General features: G+C 34.0%; 1 protein-coding gene across 2 annotated transcripts in view; it reads right to left on the reverse strand.

Moving 5' to 3' along the window:
• ERP44 (endoplasmic reticulum protein 44) overlaps positions 1-23,098 on the reverse strand; it is a 93,616-nt gene that overhangs the window by 40,435 nt on the left and 30,083 nt on the right. Inside the window, exons 1-2 of one of the 2 annotated variants that reach the window (XM_079112259.1) lie at positions 21,565-22,031; positions 20,373-20,488 (exon numbers count right to left, since the gene is read on the reverse strand). In XM_079112259.1, the coding sequence (XP_078968385.1) occupies positions 20,373-20,472 (100 nt within the window). In that variant the 5' untranslated portion in view covers positions 20,473-20,488; positions 21,565-22,031. Of the gene's footprint in view, positions 1-20,372; positions 20,489-21,564; positions 22,032-23,098 lie in introns of those variants that run through there. The other variant, XM_079112260.1, reaches the window with a different exon arrangement.

Genomic DNA, 23,098 nt, shown 5'->3' on the forward strand with positions numbered 1-23,098 from the left:
CTGAAAACTTGACAAATTATAATGAGAATGTCTTTGAGGTGTTATAAAGATGAAGAATCCCTTTACCTGAGCAACAAATTAATGAGACTAAATTGAACTACACATTGAGGGCTGAAAATGATACCATTAGAAATAGAGGTCTTTTAAGTTACATAAATGCACTTATATAAGGCAAAGGCCACAAGATTCGAGCTTACTTTACTAAAACCATCTGGAGAAATCATTGTAAAATAATTTAATAATAATTTATTTTCCCAATTAAAAACTATATTCAGTTCCCAGCACACTACACACTGACACCATATTACAAAATAAGCTTTTGCAGTGACGTATAAATAAAAAAGTGTGAAATAAAAATGCTGTTAAAATTATGTTAAGTAGTTGTACTGGTCAATGCAACAAAGCTACGGTCTACAGAATAGAAAATATCTTTTTAAAAAGCCAGACTGTGGAACCAACCTAGATGTCCTTCAATTGATGAATGGATAAAGAAACTGTGGTATATATATACAATGGAATATTACTGAGCTATAAATAATAAAATTATGACATTTGCAGGCAAATGGATGAGATTGGAGAATATCATGCTAAGTGAGATAAGCCAATCTCAAAAAAACCAAAGGACGAATGATCTCGCTGATAAGCGGATGATGACACATAATAAGGGGGTGGAGGGGGGCAAGAATGGAGGAAGGAGGAACTGTATAGAGGGAAAAGAGGGGTGGGAGGGGTGGGGGGAAGGAAAAAATAACAGAATGAATCAAACATCATTACCCTGTGTAAATGTATGATTATGGAAATGGTATGCTGTTACTCCATGTACAAACAGAAACAACATGTATCCCATTTGTTTACAATAAAAATAAATTAAAATTTTAAAAAATTTTAAAAAAAAAGAAAGTATCTTTTTAAAAGTTACTATTTCCTCAAATCTCTATCAACAGGATAGGAAACTGGTTAAATAAAGTATGGTGTACCTTAACAATGATGTACTAGGCTGTTAAAAAAAGGAACAAAAAAGATCCCTGTATGTTGCCAAATGCAATATTCAAGATACACTATTAAGTAAAAAAGCCAGGTACAGAAGAGTTCGTAAAGAAAAGATATCTTAAGTAAGAAATATGGAAAAGAAAGTAGAAGAAATATAAACACACACACATATACATGGAGATTATATATATACATACATACACATACATGATATACATACATACACATATACATACTTGGTTATATTTGTCCCCCCAACCTCCAAAAAAAAAAAAAAAGAAAGAAAATGGAAAGAAATTTATATTTTCCTGCTGTACTTTGGTTTTATAGTTTTGACTTTGGAATCATGGATATGTTTAACATTAAGACAAACTTAATTTTTTAAAAATTTAATACTGACATGGTTTATTTTGAAACTTAACATACACACATATGTTACAGATAAAGCAAATAAACACTTTCAGTATAAGGGAAAAATACAAAACTGAGGAAATGCTCTATGGTATTGATTTGGGCAAGGATTTGTTGAATAAAATTTTAAAAGCACAGACAACAGAAGCAAAAATAGACAAAACAGATTACCTCAAACTAAAAAGCTACCACACATTCAAACTAAAAAGCTTTCTCTCAGCAAAGGAAACTATCAGTAATGTGAAGAAAGAGCCTACAGAGTGGGAGAATATCTTTGCCAATCATACTTCAGATAGAGCGCTAATCTCCAGAATCTATAAAGAACTCAAAAAACTCTACACCAAGAATACAAATAATCCAATCGACAAATGGGCTAAGGAAATGAATAGACACTTCACAGAAGAAGATCTACAAGCAATCAATAAACATATGAAAAAATGTTCAACATCTCTAGTAATAAGAGAAATGCAAATCAAAACCACCCTAAGATTCCATCTCACCCCAATTAGAACGGCAATTATCAAAAATACAAGCAACAGGTGTTGGTGAGGATGTGGGGAGAAAGGTACACTCATACATTGCTGGTGGGGCTGCAAATTAGTGCAGCCACTCTGGAAAGCAGTGTGGAGATTCCTTAGAAAACTTGGAATGGACCCTCCATTTGACCCAGCTATCCCACTCCTTGGCCTATACCCAAAGGATCTAAAATCAGCATACTACAGAGACACAGCCACATCAATGTTCATAGCTGCTCAATTCACAATAGCCAGACTATGGAACCAACCTAGATGCCCTTCAATTGACGAGTGGATAAAGAAACTGTGGTATATATACACAATGGAATATTACTCAGCCATAAAGAATGACAAAATTATGGCATTTGCAGGCAAATGGATGAAATTGGAGAATATCATGCTAAGTGAGATAAGCCAATCTCAAAAAGACAAGGGACGAATGATATCGCTAATAAGTGGAGGATGACACATAATGGGGGGGAGGGAAGAGTTAGTGTTAGGGTTAGAGTTAGGGTTAGGGAGGGGGGCAAGTATGGAGGAAGAAAGTACTGTATAGAGGGTAAAGAGGGGTGGGAGGGGTGGGGGGAAGGGGAAAAAATAACAGAATGAATCAAACAACATTATTGTATGTGGATTTATGATTACACAAATGGTATGCCTTTGCACCATGTACAAACAGAGAGGCAACATGTATCCCATTTGTTTACAATAAAATTAAAAAAAAAAAAAAAAAAAAAAAAAAGCTACCACACAATAAAGGAAATAATCTACAGCAACAACCTACAGAATGGGAGAAAACATTTGCAAATTATAAACCAACAGGGGCCAATATCCACAGTGTACAAGGACTTTAAACAACTACATAGCAACAATACAAATGACTTAATTTAAAAACAGACAAAAACCCTGAATAGACATTTCTCAAAAGAATATATACAAATGGCCAACAGGGTATATATGTAAGGGATACAAAATCAGTATGATGTCAAAGAGAGATCCATACTCCAATGTTTATGGCAGCACTGTTCACAATAGTCAAGATAAAGAATCACATGATTATTTCGATAGAGGCAGAAAAAGCATTCAATAAAATACAGCATCCTTTTATGCTCAAAACACTAGAAAAAATAGGGATAGTGGGAACATTCCTTAACATTGAAAAGGCCATCTATGCTAAGCCCACGGCTAATATCATTCTAAATGGTGAAAACTGAAAGCATTCCCCCTAAAAACTGGAACAAGGCAGGGATGCCCTCTTTCACCACTTCTATTCAACACTGTCCTTGAAACTAGCCAGAGCAATTAGACAGACCAAAGAAATTAAAGGGATATGAACAGGAAAAAAAGAACTCAAACTATCCCTATTTGCTGATGACATGATTATATATTTAGAGGAACCGGGAAATTCCACCAGTAAACTTTTAGAACTCATAAGTGAATTCAGTAAAGTAGCAGGTTACAAGATCAATGCTCATAAATCTAATGCATTTTTATACATAAGAGATGAATCTTCAAAAAGAGAAGTTAGGAAAACTACCCCATTCATAATATCCTTGAAAAAAATAAAATACTTGGGAATCAATCTAACAAAAGAGGTGAAAGACCTCTACAATGAGAACAACAGAACACTAAAGAAAGAAATTAAAGAAAACCTTAGAAGATGGAAAGATCTCCCATGTTCTTGGATAGGCAGAATTAATATTGTCAAAATGGCCATACTACCAAAAGTGCTATACAGATTCAATGCAAGTCCAATTAAAATCCCAATGATGTACCTTACAGAAATAGAGCAAACAATTATGAAATTCATCTGGAAGAATAAGAAACCCAGAATAGCTAAAGCAATCCTCAGTAGAAAGAGCGAAACAGGGGGTATCGCAATACCAGATCTTCAACTCTATTACAAAGCAATAGTAACAAAAACGGCATGGTATTGGTACCAAAATAGACAGGTAGATCAATGGTACAGAAAAGAGGACATGGACACAAACCCAAATAAATACAATTTTCTCACACTAGACAAAGAAAAAGTAGGTCCAAATCTTCACCTTATTGGCTTAGGATCAGACTTCCTTAACAGGACTCCCATAGCACAAGAAATAAAGCAAGAATCAACAACTGGGATAGATTCAAACTAAAAAGCTTTCTCTCAGCAAAGGAAACTATCAGTAATGCGAAGAGAGAGCCTACAGAGTGGGAGAAAATCTATGCCACTCATACTTCAGATAGAGCACTAATTTCCAGAATCTATAAAGAACTCAAAAAACTCTACACCAAGAATACAAACAATCCAATCAACAAATGGGCTAAGGAAATGAACAGACACTTCACAGAAGAAGATCTACAAGCAATCAACAGATAAATGAAAAAATGTTCAACATCTCTAGTAGTAAGAGAAATGCAAATCAAAACTACCCTAAGATTCTCTCTCACCCCAATTAGAATGGCGATTATCAAGAACACAAGCAACCATAGGTGTTGGCGAGGATGTGGGGAAAAAGGTACACTCATACATTGCTGGTGGGGATGCAAATTAGTGCAGCCACTCTGGAAAGCAGTATGGAGATTCCTCAGAAAGTTTGGAATGGAACCACCATTTGACCTAGCTATCCCATTCCTTGGCCTATACCCAAAGGACTTAAAATCAGCATACTACAGTGATGCAGTCACATCAATGTTCATAGCTGCTCAATTCACAATAGCCAGATTGTGGAACCAACCTAGATGTCCTTCAATTGATGAATGGATAAAGAAACTGTGGTATATATATATACAATGGAATTTACTCAGCCGTAAAGAATGATAAAATTACGGCATTTGCAAGCAAATGGATGAAATTGGAGAATATCATGCTAAGTGAGATAAGCCAATTTCAAAAAATCGAAGGACAAATGATCTCGCTGATAAGCGGATGATGACACATAATGGGGGGTGAGAGGGGGGCAAGAATGGAGAAAGGAGGGACTGTATAGAGGGAAAAGAGAGGTGGGAGGGGTGGGGGGAAGGGAAAAAAATAACAGAATGAATCAAACAACATTACCCTATGTAAATTTATGGTTACACAAATGGTATGCCTTTACTCCATGTACAAACAGAGAAACAACATGTATCCCATTTGTTCACGATAAAAAAAAATGCATGATGAAAATAAATGCATCTGATTTGGACATTAAACTTTTCTAAGAAATTTAAAATCATGTAACGTTCTTATAGTCAAGAAAAACTTAGAAAAATTTTCCCTTTTTTCCATTAAAAATGTTTTCCAAATTAAAAAAAAAAAAGAGATAAGGAATCAGTCTAAGAGCCCATCATTAGATAAATGGAAAAAGAAAATGTGGTATACATATACAACTGAATACTATTCAACTACTGAAAGAAAAATGAAATCCTGACATCTATCACAACATGAATAAACCTGGAGGGCATTATGTGGAATAAACCAGGCACAGAAAGAGAAATACTGTATTATTTCATTCATGTGGTATCTAAAAAGTTGCTCTCATAGAAATAGAGAGTATATGGTGATCACCAGACATGGTAGTTAGGGGGAATGAAGAATGGGGAGCTATTAGTCAAAGGATACACAATTACGGTTAGGAGGAACAAACTTCAGAAGATTTAGATACAGTAAGGTGACTATAGTTAATGATACATACTGAATTCTTGAAAAATGTATAGAGAGTGGGGTGGTATTATGTGTTCTTAACACAAAATTGATAATTATCGGAGGCACTACATTTGTTAATTAATTCAATTTAACCATTCAACAATGTACAGACTTCAAAATATCATGCTATACACAATAAAAACATACAATGTTATCTGTTAAATTTTTAAATAAATAAAAATAAGGTGATTAAATAGCCTATCTATAATATTTAATCTTTATTGAAAGTAACACATGATTTTAAAAATTCTATTATTTATTTAAGAGGTAATGGGACTAGAACCCAGGGCTCTGTACATGCTAGGCAAGTGCTCTAAGCTACATCTTGCTAAACTCTCTTTTTTTTCCCCCCTTTTGGTACTGGGATTGAACCCAGCTACATCCCTAGCCCTTTTTATTTTGAGACAGTCTCAATAAGTTGCTTAGGGCCTCACTAAGTTACTGAGGCTAGCCTCAAACTTGTGATACTTCTTCTGCCTTAGCCTCTTGAGTTGCTGGGATTACTGACATATGCCACCAGGCCCAGCCTAGCATAAACTCTTAATGTATTTTTCTCTTTCAAAAATACACTTTCTAAGCTTTTCCCCTTGATAGTTATTATCAACAACTTAATGGCAACAAGTTTAAAAATGTAAATGGAAAATTTTCCATGGAAATACAACTTACCAAAACTGACACTATAAGAAATTGAAAATATAAATGGTCCTAAAATTATTAAAGAAACAACTTGTAATTCAAACCTCCCACAAAACTCTATTGCTAAACATCTACTAACTAGCAGATTCTGCTAAACATGTAAGAAGCCAAAAATGCCAAGTTTACACAATTATTCCAGAAAAGATACCAAGAAGGAATACTTCCCAATTAGTTTTTTGAGGTCAACACAGTGATAGATAGCACACAGACATGACCAGTGGGAACATGAAGTTAAGGAATAATTCTATAAACTGGACCACTTGCTTTTCTTAAAAACAAAACAAAACAACAACGACAACAAACAATTTCCCTAAGGCCATTCTGACCTTGCTCTGGCTTAAGAAAATAGGATGTTACATTTCTTGACAACCTGTTATCCTTAGGACTACTCTCTCAAGACTGAAGAATGTAGTCCAAAGACTTCTTTTCCCCAGTAAGAAAAACAGAAATTACCTTGAAAGGGACTTTTGTAACCTTTACACAGACCAAAGATTCTAAGACTCAGGAAGAAAGGAGCATAAAAATCTGTAAAAACAAGTCCTAATTAGAACAGGTCAGCACGGACCAAAGTGAGCAGGAGTTACCTTTAGATCTTTAGCATGTTATTTTACGAATTATAACAGCAACCTCCCTGTCTGTTTTGCCTGGGTATCTGTGGGCAAAATCATGGGCAATAGGGACTTAGAAATCTGATGCAATCCTACTGTCAGTCAAAAGTTAAGAGGTGGTACCTGGGTGGAACTCTCGAGAAACATCCTTAAGACAGCAATAAAAATAGAAAATAAAAAGGTATAACTCACTCTCCCCTTTGAGACAACCCACCCTCTCCCAAAAAGGATAAGTGGAATGAATATATGTTTTAATTTTTGAAACATAAGTGGCCAATAAACACAAAAACATGCTCAGCTGCAATCAGGAAGTTACAAATTAAACTACCAAATGACATTTGCCTTTCATATTGGCAATAATAATAATAATTTTAGAACCTAAATTTAATAACATGAAGACCTATGAACGTAAAATAAGCCTACTATGTCCAATTTAGGTCCATATTCAGTGTTAATAAGGTTAAACTAGCTGAGCTGGTTAATTTGCCTAACTGGCCAGTAAGAAGCCAAGAATATTTTTAATCCCCAAAAGATTTGCCAGAAAGGACTCACAAGCTCTCCCATATGTGGATGCTAACTCAAAATAAAGGGAGGGAGGAAGAATAGAAGTTCACTGGATTAGACAAAGGGGAATGAAGGGAAAAGAGGGGGATGAGAATAAGAAAGACAGTAGAATGAACTGGATATTAACTTTCCTACGTTCGTATATGAACAGACAATCAATGTATCTCCACATCATGTACAACCACAAGAATGGGAAGCTATACTCCATGTGTGTATAACTGTACTGTCATGTATTTCTAAAAAGAACAAACTAAAAAGAAAGAGAAGAGAAGAAAAGAAAAGAACGAACAAACGAACAGACTCAGAAGGAAAGTAACTAGTCCAATAGGAAATATCTTTTTTTCATTTATGGTCTAAGGATCAGTGTGAAAATGGATAGCAAGAGACACTGCCAGAGACAATATAATACTTTAACTTTCTAAATTTGGTGAATAAGTGGACATAATGAGAAAGTAGCATGCTAAAAACAAATATGCATAAATCAGTAGAATAAATAAGAATAAAGATAATCAAATCTGAATTTTATCCTGTTTGTGATATGCAGCAATAAATGTATGGTGTTGGGCTTTCTAACAGAGAACAAGGAGTCTAGTAAGGAAACTACCACAATGGTCCTGGAAGAAATAACAAGAGTCTGTTAATAAACTGAAACATTTACAACATTTAGGTTGCCTTAATATTAAGGTTATGGAGCAAAAAAGATTACAGAATATTTGAAGACCACTAGTGGATTAGATAGTAGTGGTTTCATTCTCAAACCATATCATGGCAGCAAGTATACTGCATAATGTGGTGGTTTTTAATTCTTTAGAAGCAAAAACCTTAAAATTACATCGATCGATAATCAGACATAAAAGTGACTTTTTACAGGCTTTGGACAAGAGTGATTCTAAGATAATTACAATGCAACACTTTGACAATATAACAAAAAATTACTTAAGGGGTATAATAAATAGAGTTTTTAATAAACTGGATAGATCAAATGTTAAAATGGATATCAGAAGAATCATAAATTTCAGAGGGTTAACAGTTCCCTGATTGGAAAATTAGCATGTACTTTTGCTTCAATGACTTACTTTTCTTTGATGGGTGCTTCCTGCCTGCCTCACTAATGCCCAGTAGGGTTCCAAATGTAGAAACTGCTTCAAGCTCTTCATCTGCTACGATTATCCATGGCAGTCAGTACAAAGAGGCAGATGGTTTCAACAGGAAGGTCTTACTGTTCTGATTCTAGGACAAGGATCACTGCTGCCTATGGACCTTTTCCTATTCCAAACCATACACCTCTAAAACAAACAAAAACCCACACAAAAACAAAAACACAATGACAAAAATATAACCCTAAATATAAAAATTAAAAGCAAACTTAGAAGCTTACTCAGAATTCAGGCTTAACTTTATCATCCAAATTCTGTTCTATGTTCTGTTCACTTTATATTTTGTCTTCATGTAGTATTTATGGGCAGTTTTTATAAGAGCTTCTCCATTTCCAAAAAGGAAGGCTTAAGATGCATTGGAAGACAGACAAGTAAGAATAACTCAGTATATGGATTCAAAGACAATTACAAAGATCTTTCTTAAAAATCCTAGTGGGAGTCTGAAAGTCTGGCACTAACCAAAAAAGCAACATAAGAACCTTTTGCTTAGTGCCATGCAGCCTCTAGCCACTGGAGGTCAGCAGAGAACCTGGCCCCACCAGGGGCAGACTGAAGGGATCTTCTGGATCCAAGGCAGCATTACCATCAGTGATGAACTCTACTTCTAAACTTTCCCAAAGGAGATTATAGAAGATGAAATATGACCAGGTTCCACAGTTGAAGCAAGGGCATGTTTTAAGTATGTATATGTGTGTGAAAAAATTGTGGAAAACAGGCAATTATAAGGAAAACAAGAATCATTTGTAATCCAACCACCACTGAGAAAAACCACTGTTCACATTTTGGTTTGCATCTTGCTGACTTGGTTAAAAGGTACCTAACTCAGTGATGTTTCAACTGATAAAAATGAATGAATTCTTAGCATCAATCCTTACAAAATAGGTTTCAGCAGCTTGGAAAAAAACTATTAAGAATGGCGTAAGACTCTATAATCAAGAGTACTGCCAACACTCTTAATGGTACAGAGTCAACATTGTGTGGACAAACAAAAACTGACTCAGTTGGAAAATGATGCACAAGAATAAGACTCTGGATGTCAAGTTGTTTCACACAAATTTATTTTCCTTTTAAGGTACACACATTAATGATACAATTTTTAAAACTACATCTAAATGAATCTAAAATAGTTCTAATGATAGGCATAAAATTTTTTAAACAAAAAGAAAGCACTATGATGTAGTTCAGTTTTCCTCCCATTTCTGCAGCTGGAAATAAATTTGTTCCTTGTGGTCAATGATGAATTTGATTTGGCAAAATACAGAATAAAATATTTTATTGCATTGTTGGAAGGTAATGAGATGATCTACTTAAATCACTTAATGCTATATCTACAAAAGTAACAGTTCCAGACCTGGGGCTGTAGCTCAGTGGTAAAGCGCTTGCCTAGCATGTGTGAGGCACTGGGTTCAATCCTTAGCACCACATAAAAAAATAAAACAAATAAAAGTAACAGTTCATACATTCTAGTTACCATATGTTATTCATCTACCCATCCATCTTTTCAACAATTATAACTAAACACATACTCAGGGCTAGGGATAGGCGAGTAAAAAGATAAGGTCCCTACTCTTATAAAACTTACATTTTATCATTATTATCATTATTAAATTACTACTGCTACTTCAAATTGTTTCCACAGGATAGAACCTTAAATGAGATTTGGAAAACTCTTAATATACAATACACATACCAAAAATATGTACCAGTTGGAGTCCCTCAGTGCAATAAGAAAAGCTCAGATAATTTCTTGTGACCCTATATAAAGTTCAACCATAAAACAGATCTTCACCAGACATGTAGTTTCCGTTAACGGGCCCTCCACATGGAGATACTAAGGGAGAGCAACTGTCAGCACTATGATAAAATGAGTGCTAGCATTCCACTCTGCAAAACAAGTGGGGATACTTGCTGCTATGGTTTGGATGTGAGGTGTCTCCCAAAAGTTCACATGTGAGACAATGCAGAAAGGTTCAGAGGAGAAATGATTGAGTTGTAGGAGTCTTAACCCAATCAGTAAATTAATCCCTGATGGGATTAATTGAAGTGGTATGGTGTAGGCTGGAGATTGGAATTGGGCCGTGGCTTTGGGGTATATATTTTGTATCTGGAGAGTGGAGACTCTCTCTCTGCTTCCTGATGATGTGAGCTACTTCCCTCTGCCATGCTCACATGCTCATCTACCATGATGTTCTGCCTCACCTCGAGCCCTGAGGAATGGAGCCGGTCTTGTATGAACTAAGACCTCTGAAACCATGAACCCTCAAATAAACCTTTCCTCCTCTATAATTGCGCTGGTCTCATCATTTAGTCACAGCAGCAAAAAAGCTGATTAAAGCACCTGCTCTGCTGCCAGCATGAGGATAAGACACAGCTCCTGGGCATGGGAAAGTTCTGTCTCTTTTCCAGTTGCCCTGACCTTTTTTCTTCCATTTTTTATTCCTGTTCTCCTCATACCTTGTCTATTCACTACATTAAATACAGCAAATGAAGAATTAGGGGGTCTTAAGAAGTGAACTACAAACTCTACACCAGAATTTTTAAAAATACATTTCAGCTCAGATAGTCACAAGCTTCCTGATAACTATCAAGCCTTGGAAGAAGATCAACATTATCTACTACAGTTCCCAACTCCATTATTTCGGGATGAAGGGGAGATAACCAAGGTTGTTAAATCCAGTTCTTACACAGAAACAGAAGAGGCAATAGGGTGGAATTACTCTCTAATATCCACTCTTGCTTTCTTTTCGTTCTCCAGTTCTGAAGTTCTCATCCCACTGAGCTGAACCTTTCAAATAAGAAATCTTAAGAAAGTTCTAGAAAGATATATACATATCTATCTATGAGGTAAAGGCAGGGCCGAGAGTTTCACAGGATGCTGGTAACTGAAAGAGAAGTATTCCCTCCCAAAGGGACTACTTTGAAAATACTCACTTGAAATGCTTTCTGAAAATTAGTGTCATTACATTTTTATATTGTCCTATAAATAATTCTACAGTCTGTTTCTTTGTGGTCTTCACCTCATCATCAATTCTTAAAGTGGATTGACAAAGAAAAAAAAAATTGTAACATAACATATACAATAGTTTCCCAAAACAGGACAATATAAAGGCTTCTGGCTCAGACAGATTTCAGAACTAAATTTAAACAGGTCACATCTCAATTTAATCTTGCAACACATTAAGGAAGCAATAAACAGCCACAAGAGGTTAAAAGATCATATGCGAACAAAGCTAGATTCACATTAATTGCAATATTAATTTAAGAAAATGCACTTTGTCAAGTCCTTTGGTATCTACTGATAGCGTAAGCTAGTTTTCCTTATTTTACATATTGATGGATCTATTGTGTTTCCTAATATTAAACCATATTGATAATGGGAGAATTATCCATTTTGATAATGGGAGAATATTCACAAAATGCATGTCTGCATTTCCCAACATCTGTAGGAAAGAAGAGAGGGAAATGGCACTTATGAAAGAAGGCAGCTTCATGACCAATGAAATGGTCTCCTCAAATACTATACACGCTCATGACTGCACATGCTCATGACAGGTTTTCAATGAAAAACTTGGGACAGTCACACATAGCTGTGGGGAAGTTTCCAAAAGCCATTATGTGCACTAAACATTCCCCAACAAGCCCGTAAAAATATCTATTCATAAAAACTCCTTTTAAATTCAATGACTATGTTGAAAGTCATTTATCATAGTGAAAATAAACAAATTACAATTAACAGTAATCACAATATACCTGTACAGTGCAGATGTCCAAATATTTCCTCAAAAACTAAAAGCAATATGGCACTCCTACCTGATTTTTAATTAGTAAATGACAAACCACAGGTTCAGTGATTTTTTTATACCAACTTTTTTAATCTAAAAGTTTGAAAAACTTCATAGTTACCAAAAAGATGAAAAATTAATATAATGAACACCTGCATATATCCTTACCTGGATTTAATACTTAATCACACATATTTACTTTTCTCTTTCAGTACATATACACACATATATACTTTTTATGAATAACGCTAAATCAAATTCAGTGATTTTTTTTTGAAGTGGCTTGTCCAACTGTATATGGCTTAGAGAGTAAGTGTCTTCTGGTTCTAGAACAAATGATTCTACCTTAGCAGAAGGTTGGGTCACATAGTATAGAAGGAATAATGCCACATACAAGTCACTATATTTTTTTAACATAATGACCCCTTAGAGCTTATTTAAACAGAAAATTCTTTAATTCTACAAAAAAATTCTAGTCATTTTAATATAAAAATGGGTGAATTCTCAGTTTCTATGAGAAATTTAATTAAAATCACTTTATTTTGACCTTCAAAAAAGTATACTTAGCTGGTAAAAGCTATAAACTCCTGGGTTATAATCTGGCTCCCTCCACTTACTACAATCTTGGTAAATCAGCCTGTATTTGTTTATATCTTCATCTGTAAAATAATATACTTAAGCTTCCTTAAAAACCTAATGTTCAAGGCTGTGGCTGTGGCTGTGGCTCAGTGGCACAGCGCCTGCCTAGCATGTGTGAGACACCGGGTTCGATCCTTAGCACCACATAAAAATGAAATAAAATAAAGTCATGCTGTCCATCTACAACTACGAAAATAAAAATTTAAAAAAATGTTCAGAAACTTCACAACTGTTGTTCTGTCTGAAACATTCTTCTTCCCCTACATCCCTTGAAAATTCCTACTCTTAAGGTTTTGTATTATTTCCTCAAGAGAACTTCCCTCCCCCAATCCCCAAACTAAGTTAGACTTAAATGATCTCATAGCAGTCTATACCTTCCCTTCAGAAAGACAATAAGCAACTGTGTGTTTCTCTCACCTATTAGTGCACTCTTAGTACCTACCATATGGCATTACACAGAGTAGGCATACAATTTGTTGCTGTTGTTGTTGAATGGATGAATAATATTATCTAACTCAAGGGACTGTGTGGTAAAGGTAACTGAAGTAATACATGTAAGAGCATGTGTAAACCCCACAGGCATTCAGAAACCAGGTTTTTCCCAGGTAATCTGATTAATAACTTTTCACAGGAACTTCTCTAAGAAATAATACTGTGACTTTGGATAAGAGGTCTAAGTGAAGCAGTGAGTCAAGCAGCAAGGTAGACAGAACTCAAGTATTAGAAAGCAGGTCAGAGTAGGATGCCACAGCACCAGACAATAATGAAACAGATGTGGGTAGGATATTTTGATTCTGAGGCCATCTCCTGCCCTTACTAAAAAAATTCTTATAAATCTAACCAACAAAAACTAATCCTAAAGCAACACTTGACAGGCAAGACTACTCTAAGGAAGTATAGACTATAAGAAACACATCTGTTTTTATTTGCATTAAATGTAACTAAGTAAAAAATCCTATGTACTCTACATCAAACTTATTGAAACTAATAAATTCCAGTATTGCACGAGCAATATGCTAAACAAAATTCAACTTATTTCTATGTACTAGAAATAAAAAACTAGAAACTAAAATTTAAAAATATCAATGCCATTTATAATAGCATAAAAAATAAGAAATATTTACAAATACATTTCACAAGAGATGTGCAATGCCTAAAAAAAGATACCTGACAACCCTAAAATAAGGGACCTTCTACAAATTATTTGACCAATACTCCTCAAAACTGTCAAGGTTGTGAAAAATTTAAAAAGATCAAGAAATAGTTTGATATGACTAAGAAGATCTGAGGACTAAATACAATATCCTGGGAACAAGAAAAAAAAAAAAAAGACATCAGTGGAACAGCTGATAAAAATCTGAATAAAGTATGCAGTTTAATTAACAATAATGTATCAATATCAATTTCTTTGTTTTAACAATGTACCATAGTAAAGCCATATGTTGATGGTAAGGTAAAAGGAGTAAAGGAGTACAGTATAAGGGCACTCTTTATATTATTTGTGCTACTTTTTTATATGTATATAATCATTCCAAAAATAGTTTATTTTTAAAAATGTTTTACCTTTGGTATTAAAAACGACAGATGAATCTGACAAAGGTGTGTAATGCATTGTAAACTGAAAATCACAAAATATTGCACAGAGAAACCAAAATTACCTAAATATATGAGAAAATATACAATGTTCATGGATCATAAAGTACTGTAAAAAAATAAAACAATTTCTCCACAGATTGGTCTAAGAATTCTAAGTAATCCTAACTAAAATCCCAGTCCTTGTTATAAAATAACAAGTTGATTCTAAAAGTCATATGAGAATCCAAAGCAACAAAAATATCCAAATCACTTTGGAAAAAAAAAAAAAAAAGTACAAAGTTGAAAGAGTTAAGCTACCTGACTTCAAAACCTCTTAGGAGCCATAGTAATCTAGAAAGTGTGGTACTGAAATAAACACAGACAAATAAATCAACAGTACAAAAAAAAGAAAACATAAATAGACCCATAAATATAGGGTCATTTAATTTCAACAAAGATGCAAAGGCTGTTAGTGAAAACAAAGGTAGTCTTTCCAACAAATGACAGAGATGCTTGCTAACTATACGCAAAAAAGTACTCTGATTCATATCCTGTGCCATGTGGAAAAATGTAAGGTTTATTTAAAAAAAAAAAAAAAAGACAAAATCTCTGTGATCCACAGAGGTAGAGATTTCTTACACATAACAAAAGTCTAATCTATTAAAAGTTAATAAAGAGGACTTCATCAAAATTATGAACAGATGCTCTTCAAAAGACACTCCTAAAGCTGGAGGTCTCAAACTGGAAGATTTCAAAACTATTACAAAGTTACAGTAATCAAAAGAATGGGAGATTGGTGTAAAGACAGATATATGAACCATGACGCAAACCAGAAAGCCCAGAAATAAACTCTTACAAATATAATCAAATGAATTTGACAAGGATGCCAAGAACATTCAATGGAGAAAAAATAGTCTCTTCAACAAATGGTGTAGGACAATCTGGATATCTATATAAAAGGAAGTTGAACCTTTTCTTTACTCCATATGCAAAAATAAACTCAAAATGGACCAGACATAAATCTAAGTCCTAAAACTATGAAACTGTTAGATAAAAACACAAGAGAAAAGCATTATAACATTGGCTTTCCAATGACTTCTTGAAGCGTAACACCTAAAAGCATGGACAACAAATGTGAAAACAGATAAACTGGACTACATCTAGATTTCAAAACCTTATGCATCAAAGAATTCAACAAAGTAAAAAGGCAACCTGAGACAGCAGAAAGTATTTGCAAATCATATATGTAGTAAGAATCCACAAATAACTCAACAAGAAATCAAACTCGGCAACAAAAATGAAACAAAAAACCTAATTTAAAAATAAGCAAAGGATGTGAATAAACATCTCTCCAAGGAAGATATACAAATGACCAACAAGCATAGGAAAAGATACCCAATATCACTAATCAGAGAAATGCAAAACAAAACCACAATTGCCTCATACCCATTAAAATAGTTTCTATCAAAAAAATAAAAAGCGTTAGCAAAGATGTGGAGAAATCAGAACAAAAGAAAAGTAAATGGTTTACATTTGAAACACTATCACTATTACCATGAGATATGGTACATAAGTTCTTCAAAATTTTAAAACTAGAATTACCATATGATTCAGCAATACCATGCTTGGGTATATATCCAAAAGAACTGAAAGCAAGTTCTCAAAAAAATATTTGTACACCCATGTTCTTAGCAGCATTATTTACAACAGCCAGGAAATGAAAGTAACCCATGTCCATCAATAGATGACAAACAAAATGTGATTTATAGTAGTTCCCCCTTATTCACTGTTTCACATTCTGCATTTTCAGTCACCCACATCAACTATAGCCCAAAAATATTAAGTGAAAAATTCCATAAATATACATTTCATAAATTTTAAATTTCACACTATTCTGCGTGACATGATGAAAGTTCACAATGTCCTGCTCCATCTGGCCTGGACATGGATTATTCCTTAGTCCAGCATATTCACACTGTATATGCTACCTACCTTTTAGTCACTTAGTAGCTGTATTGGTTATCGGATGGATTGAGGTGGTACAAAGGCCATTTGTGCTTAAGTAACCATTAGTTATCTTAATGACCCCATGTTAAGTAGTGATTCTGGCAACTTCGACATGTGAAAAACTGTCATAAAATGTTTCCTTTAGTACACGCATACGCTGCTGGTGAGACTGAAAACTGGTGCAACCACTCTGGAAAGTAGTATGGAGATTCCTCAGAAAACTTGGAATGGAACCACTATTTGACCAAGAAATCCACTCCTCAGTCTATACTCAAAGGACTTAAAATCAGTATTCTATAGTGACACCACCACATCAATGTTCATAGCAACTCAATTCACAATAGCTAAGCTAGGAAAACAACCTAGGTGTCCTTCAACAGATGAATGGATAAAGAAAATGGAATAATACTCAGACATAAAAAACAATTTAATTACAGCATTTGCTGGTAAATGAATGAACTGGAGGCTATCATGCTAAGTGAAATAAGACAATCCCAAAAAAACAAAGGTCGAATGTTTTCTCTGATATGTGGATGTTGACTTACATTGGGGTCAGGGGTGGGAATGGAGGTTCATCAGATTGGGGGGGCGTGGAATGGAGTATAGGGAGGGGGATGGGAATGGGAAAGACAGTAGAATGAATTGGACATAATTTCCCTAAATTTATATATGAAAACACAACCAGTATTTAACTCTGCATCATATGCAACCACAAGAATGGGAAATTATACGCCATGTATGTACAATAATGTCAAAATACATTCTACTGTCCTGTATAACAAAAAAGAACAAATTTTAAAAATTAATTAAAAAAATGTTTCCTTTAGGTGAAAAGATGAAAGTACAAGAAGATATTTTGAGAGGGAGACCATACTCACAAAACTTTTATTACAGTATGCTGTTAAAATTCACTATTTTTGTTAATCTCTTACTGTGCCTAATTTATAAAGTAAACTTTATCATAATCATGCATGCATAAGAAAAATATAGCATACACTGGGTTCAGCATGATCTGCAGTTTCAGGTTTCTACTGAGGGTCTTAGGACATATCCTCTGTAGATAAGAGGGGACTACTCTGTAAGAGAGAGAGAGAGAGAGAGTTGTGTGTGTGTGTGTGTGTGTGTGTGTGTGTGTGTACACAATAAAATATTACTTAGCTTTAAAAAGGAAGGAAATTATAAGATATGCTACAATACAGATGAACCTTTTGGACATTATACTAAATGAAATACGCTAGTCACAAACATAAATACTGCATGATTCCACTTATGTGGGGGCATCTAGAGAAGTCAAATTCATAAAAACAGAAAACAGAATGGTGGTTTCCAAGGGACATGGGGGAGAAATGAGAAGACACTTTAATGGGCACAGAGTTCTGCAAGATGGAAAAAGGTCTGAAGACTGGTTATAGAACAATATAAATATCCTTAATATTACAGAACCTGTATAAAAATGGTCAAGATTGTAAATTTTATGTAATACGTATTTCATCAAAATTTTTAAAAAGACATTCTCAAGAGAGTAGAATGAGAGAAAATTTTGTCAATTACACATTTAAAAAGGACTAATAATATATAAAGAGCTCTCAAAGTCAATAAGAAAATAAATAATTTGATAAAAAATATGCAAGTTTTAAATTATACTTCACCATGTAGTTCAGTGGTAAAGCACCTCTGGATTCAATCCCAGTACCACAAAAAATAAAAATAAATAAGTATAAAATTATATCATTTAAACATGCAGATTTATATGCCGATTATATCTCAATAAATCTCTTTTTAAAAAAAACCCTATCAAAGAATGATTTGAGGTCTGGGATATAGCTCAGTGGCAAAGCATCTGCCTTGCATTTGCAAAGCCCTGGGTTTGAACCCCAGTTCCAAAATAAAAAGAACAATTTGACTAATAGGCTTGTCTCTTTAAACCACAGAATTCCTAAAGTTCTTGCAGTTCAAAACCTCTAAATCAAATGACATATAAAGGTTTAACAAAAGTGTATAGTCTGTCTTACAAACTTTATAGACAAAGTAGAAAATGTGAATAAATCACCAATAAGCATTTTCTATTATCATTTTTTAAAGCAAAAAGTAAAAATATTTAGAGAGAGTACATGATACTTCAAATGCAATGTTCCTTAGTAACTACTTTCTGGTGAATTGAAAAGCATACGAACAATGACTATTTTCTCCAATTAAAAAAAAAATTATAACAATGGCATTAGATTTATTTCAAAAGTCAACTTTCTTCCCAATGACTATAAGCTTAAGAGCATAAGTTCAGATATTTCAGTTAATATTCAGCAAAAGTAGGAATTCTTGCTTGCACTTACTGTCTAATTAAATACATAAAGAATAGAAATATTTGGAGAGCCCACATCAAATATACCATGTTCTCTGTCAATGAAAGAGAGGAGGAAAGATTCTGAAAGCGTGTGATAATAACAATTTTTTATGGCTCCCTTCATTCCATCTAGTCGTGAATGTTAGCAAACAAAAATATGGCTATGATTTGTAAGACTTTGAAATGACTTGCTGTTAGAAAGAAAAACGCTTTTCTGCCTAGCACAGTGCTATACCAATAAATCCTCAAAATGCTTATTGAATTGAACAGAAAAAAAGCAAACTGGTATGTGACAGTATTTGATCAGGAGACCAGAATTCTAATTCCAATTTGAATAACTTCATGCTATGTAACAATGGTTAGTCACTTTATTTCCATTTCCGCATAAGTAAAATGAAAAGTTAGCGTGTGTGTGGGGGTGTGTGTGTGTGTACACATACATATACCTCCACAGACACTAATTCTAATCAGTAGGTGAAGTGTAAAGGATAAAAAAAGTTGTAGAATAAGAAACAGCTCTGTATTCTAGCCAACTTGTCAATAACTCAATACAAAAAAAGTTTTAATGAGCAGTTTCTAACACCCAGAAACTCAAATGCTTTAGAAACAGAGATTAGTAAGTAGTTTAGTCTCCACTTAAAAGGAAGATTAAAAAGAAAAAAAAAAAGTCCTGCCTTGAAGAAATATTAAGTGCAGATGATGAGACAACTAAGACACAATAAACCAGAACTATCAAATTCAATAAATTTGGTACTAGGAGAAAGCAAAGTTCAAATGTAATGGAAGCACTCAGGAAGAAACAATACTGCTAGCTCACCAGCTCAAGGAAGAGAAATATGTCATGTATATATAAATCTACGAAGATTGTACACAAGTACTCACAGACAAGCAAAATATAAGAAATTGAAATTTTAATAAAGTCTAACCAAGTTCTTAACACTCTCAATAACATTATCATCAGAAAAACAATTACACCTCAAAGATATTCTTAAGTCAATCTCAGCAGAATCTTTAAAATAATAAAAATGCAAAAAATCATAAATGACAATGGTATTTTTGCATGATTCTTAAGAGTAACAAAAATCCATATTTTCTTTTAAAAATATAATTCAATTTTACTTATTGATTTTAGTATTTGCTTTGGTAGAAAATATTGATAGTTATAATTTACTATCTATATGCCTGACCTACTAGATTTTAAAGAAAAAAGTAACATCAAGAAAAACCTTTCACCCAGGCAAAATGGAAAATAGTGTTATATGTAGATTAAATATTAGCAATTTAGCCAAGGTTACTAGAATCATTTTGTTTTTTTCCCCACTTAAAGCATGGTATTTTAAAAGAGAAGAAAAAAAAAGTATGCATGCAAGAGAGGAAGGAACAGAATTGTTTTTCCCAGACTTCCTCAAGAGTTACTTACAATGCTGATCACAATCAACTCTGGCAAACACTACTTGATTTTTATGTGGATATTCTTCCTTAATGACATCAGAAGCTTCCTCAAAAATTGGATGCAACATCTGGCTGAAACGACACCTATATACAGATAAGCATACCAATTAGAAGTGAAAAGCAGAAGTAATGAAATCTTACTTTGGTTATCACCTACTTATATTTAGTATATGTAAAATAAATAACTTTGTTAGACAATCATATTTAATTTAATCACAGGTTCTGATATCATTCAGTAGAAATGAGGCAATTTTGAATTAAAAAACTATACTCCAAACACTGTCTCATTAATTAGAAGATTTTTTTTTTCACCTTAAGACAATTGCCAGTATTAGGGAGCACACAGTTAACGATCTCAGAATCTCTCACAGAGGCCATGAGATAAGTCTGCAATATTTTCTCGAATAAATATTTCTAGAATTTATAACAACTGAGGTTTGTGCATTTACAAAAGAAATTGTTTTCTTTAAATAACAAACATATTTTTAGACTACTGTACAAACTCTTACAAGTTTATTGCAAATATTATTCTAATCCACCTGGCTATCACACCAAATTTCAGCAACAAGTTAGTATATTAAATAAATAAGTTGTATTAGAGAATATATAGCATCTGATGAATCATTTCCCCTCAAGATTTATCCCTTATTATGAATTTAGTTTTTCTGTAAAAATTCTAAATATATCAAGTCCCAAAGCAAATATTTTAAATTCTCAAAGACTTCCTGTCTATATTTCCTATTCTTTCTTTTTATTACTTTAAAAATGAGGGCAAAGCAAAATTCCAAACTTTTTACTTCTAATTCTGATTATTCCTTAATCAGGCCAACCAATTTCACAAACACATGTTGTAGGTCATTAAAGGGACTGAGAAGAAAGAGAAGAATCAACATACACATACATTCAATCACTGGGTTGGAATGGACATTCTCATATGGAATTGAGGCTATGTTAACAAATTATAATGGCTACCACTGCTTCCAGAGCCCTTGTACATCAAAAAATTTACTTAAATGAAGCCTGTGAACTCTTTAATATGTGTGATTATGTCATATATATTAGCCATAAGCCACCCTAAATATTGTAAAGATTATGAAATGATGCAAATATTACACCTCCTCCCTATTTCTTCTTGTATGCATTTCTTCTAGCCTACTCACCTGACTTCCTAAGGAGATGTCCTAGAATATATCAAGGATCTGTATCTTCAATCTCTTGCTTTCAAGTGGTTCCTTCCTCTTTTAGCATTCTTAAATCTCTCCCATCTGGGATAGGTGGATAGGGTCTGTGGACATCATGGACCGGGTCTTACGTGACTACATAGTCTAATAAGCATTCAATAGATGTCTGTTAAATGAATAAGCTGATATAATGGAGGAACCAGAGAGACTAGGACTCCAGGTTTGTGGGTTTTTACAACTGGCTGAAAATAGGATAGGTGGAGGAAAATGGGAGGCAAACACCAAAGACTGATTTAGTTTTTTGAAGAATTTGGATATGGCCTAGTAAAGAAATAGTGGACAGGCTTCTGGCTTAAGGGCAAAGTAAAGACTCACGTCAAGGGCTCCTTCTCTGTGGACTGTCCAGTTTCTGCCCAGCAAGTATTTAAGCACAGGTTCATGTTTAAAATTGCATCAGTTTTAATATTAACAGGCTAAAGGGGAAGGTGAAATAAAAGTTCATTTCCAATATTACTGTACCTTCATATACATCTACCCATACACATGGAAATGTTACATTTATGAAAGTAACATCAAAAAAGCAATGAATCTACTGGAAGAGCCATAAGATCATGTGATTCCAATCTCCTATCTAGTGTTTAAATTAATCCTTAATAAATCAACCAAACAGGTAAAAGTCTGCAGAGACACTTAGGGGTCACTTACTAATATGATCTACTGGATGGGGGCAGGGATAAGCTTTGGAGTTAGACATACCTGAGTTAAATCCCAGTTCCACCACTTACTAAGCCGTATGACCTTTCTGAGCCTCAACTTCCTCAACCTAAAATGGAAATTATAATACCTACCTGCAGGGCAATTCTGAGCATTAAAAACAATACAGATGAATCTGGTACATAACAGCATTATTAAGCACCTACTACGGTTTATTACTCTCTGAGGCATAGCAGTATTTTTAGGCAGTTCTATGAGAGAACTGCTTCCAGAGAGAATCCAGAGTCTAATTTTTGAGACCACAGAGAATACATCCATGTCCTACAGTCTATTACCCAACTTTTCTCAGTTGAATACAAGAATTCTAAGTCATTAACAGCTCAGGCATTCCTTAGGTAGTATGTTTTCCTAAGTAACTGAAATTAGTCCACATCTTCAATTCAGTTTTTGCAAGAAGGTCAGTAGCATGTTCTATTTTTCTTTCTTAATGCAAACAAAATTGCTCAGCCAAGAGAACTGTGTTCTAGTTTTTCCTCTGCTGCAATCTAATCAGGTAACCTTGGGAAAATACTTTACTCCTCTGAATCTCATTTTTCTTATTTTTAAAGTGGACTTGCTTAGATAATCTTCTACCAATTTTTTTGACAAATATTACATCTGGAATCCTAATTTACCTTGAATTTTTTTTCTTTTTTGTACTGGGAATTGAACCAAGGGGCACTTTACTACTGAGCTACAACTCCAGTCCTTTTCATTTTTGGTTTTCATACAGGCCTCATTAAGTGGCTGAGGGTCTATA

Source organism: Sciurus vulgaris (assembly GCF_902686455.1).
Source record: "Sciurus vulgaris genome assembly, chromosome: 15".
Classification (NCBI taxonomy): domain Eukaryota; kingdom Metazoa; phylum Chordata; class Mammalia; order Rodentia; family Sciuridae; genus Sciurus; species Sciurus vulgaris.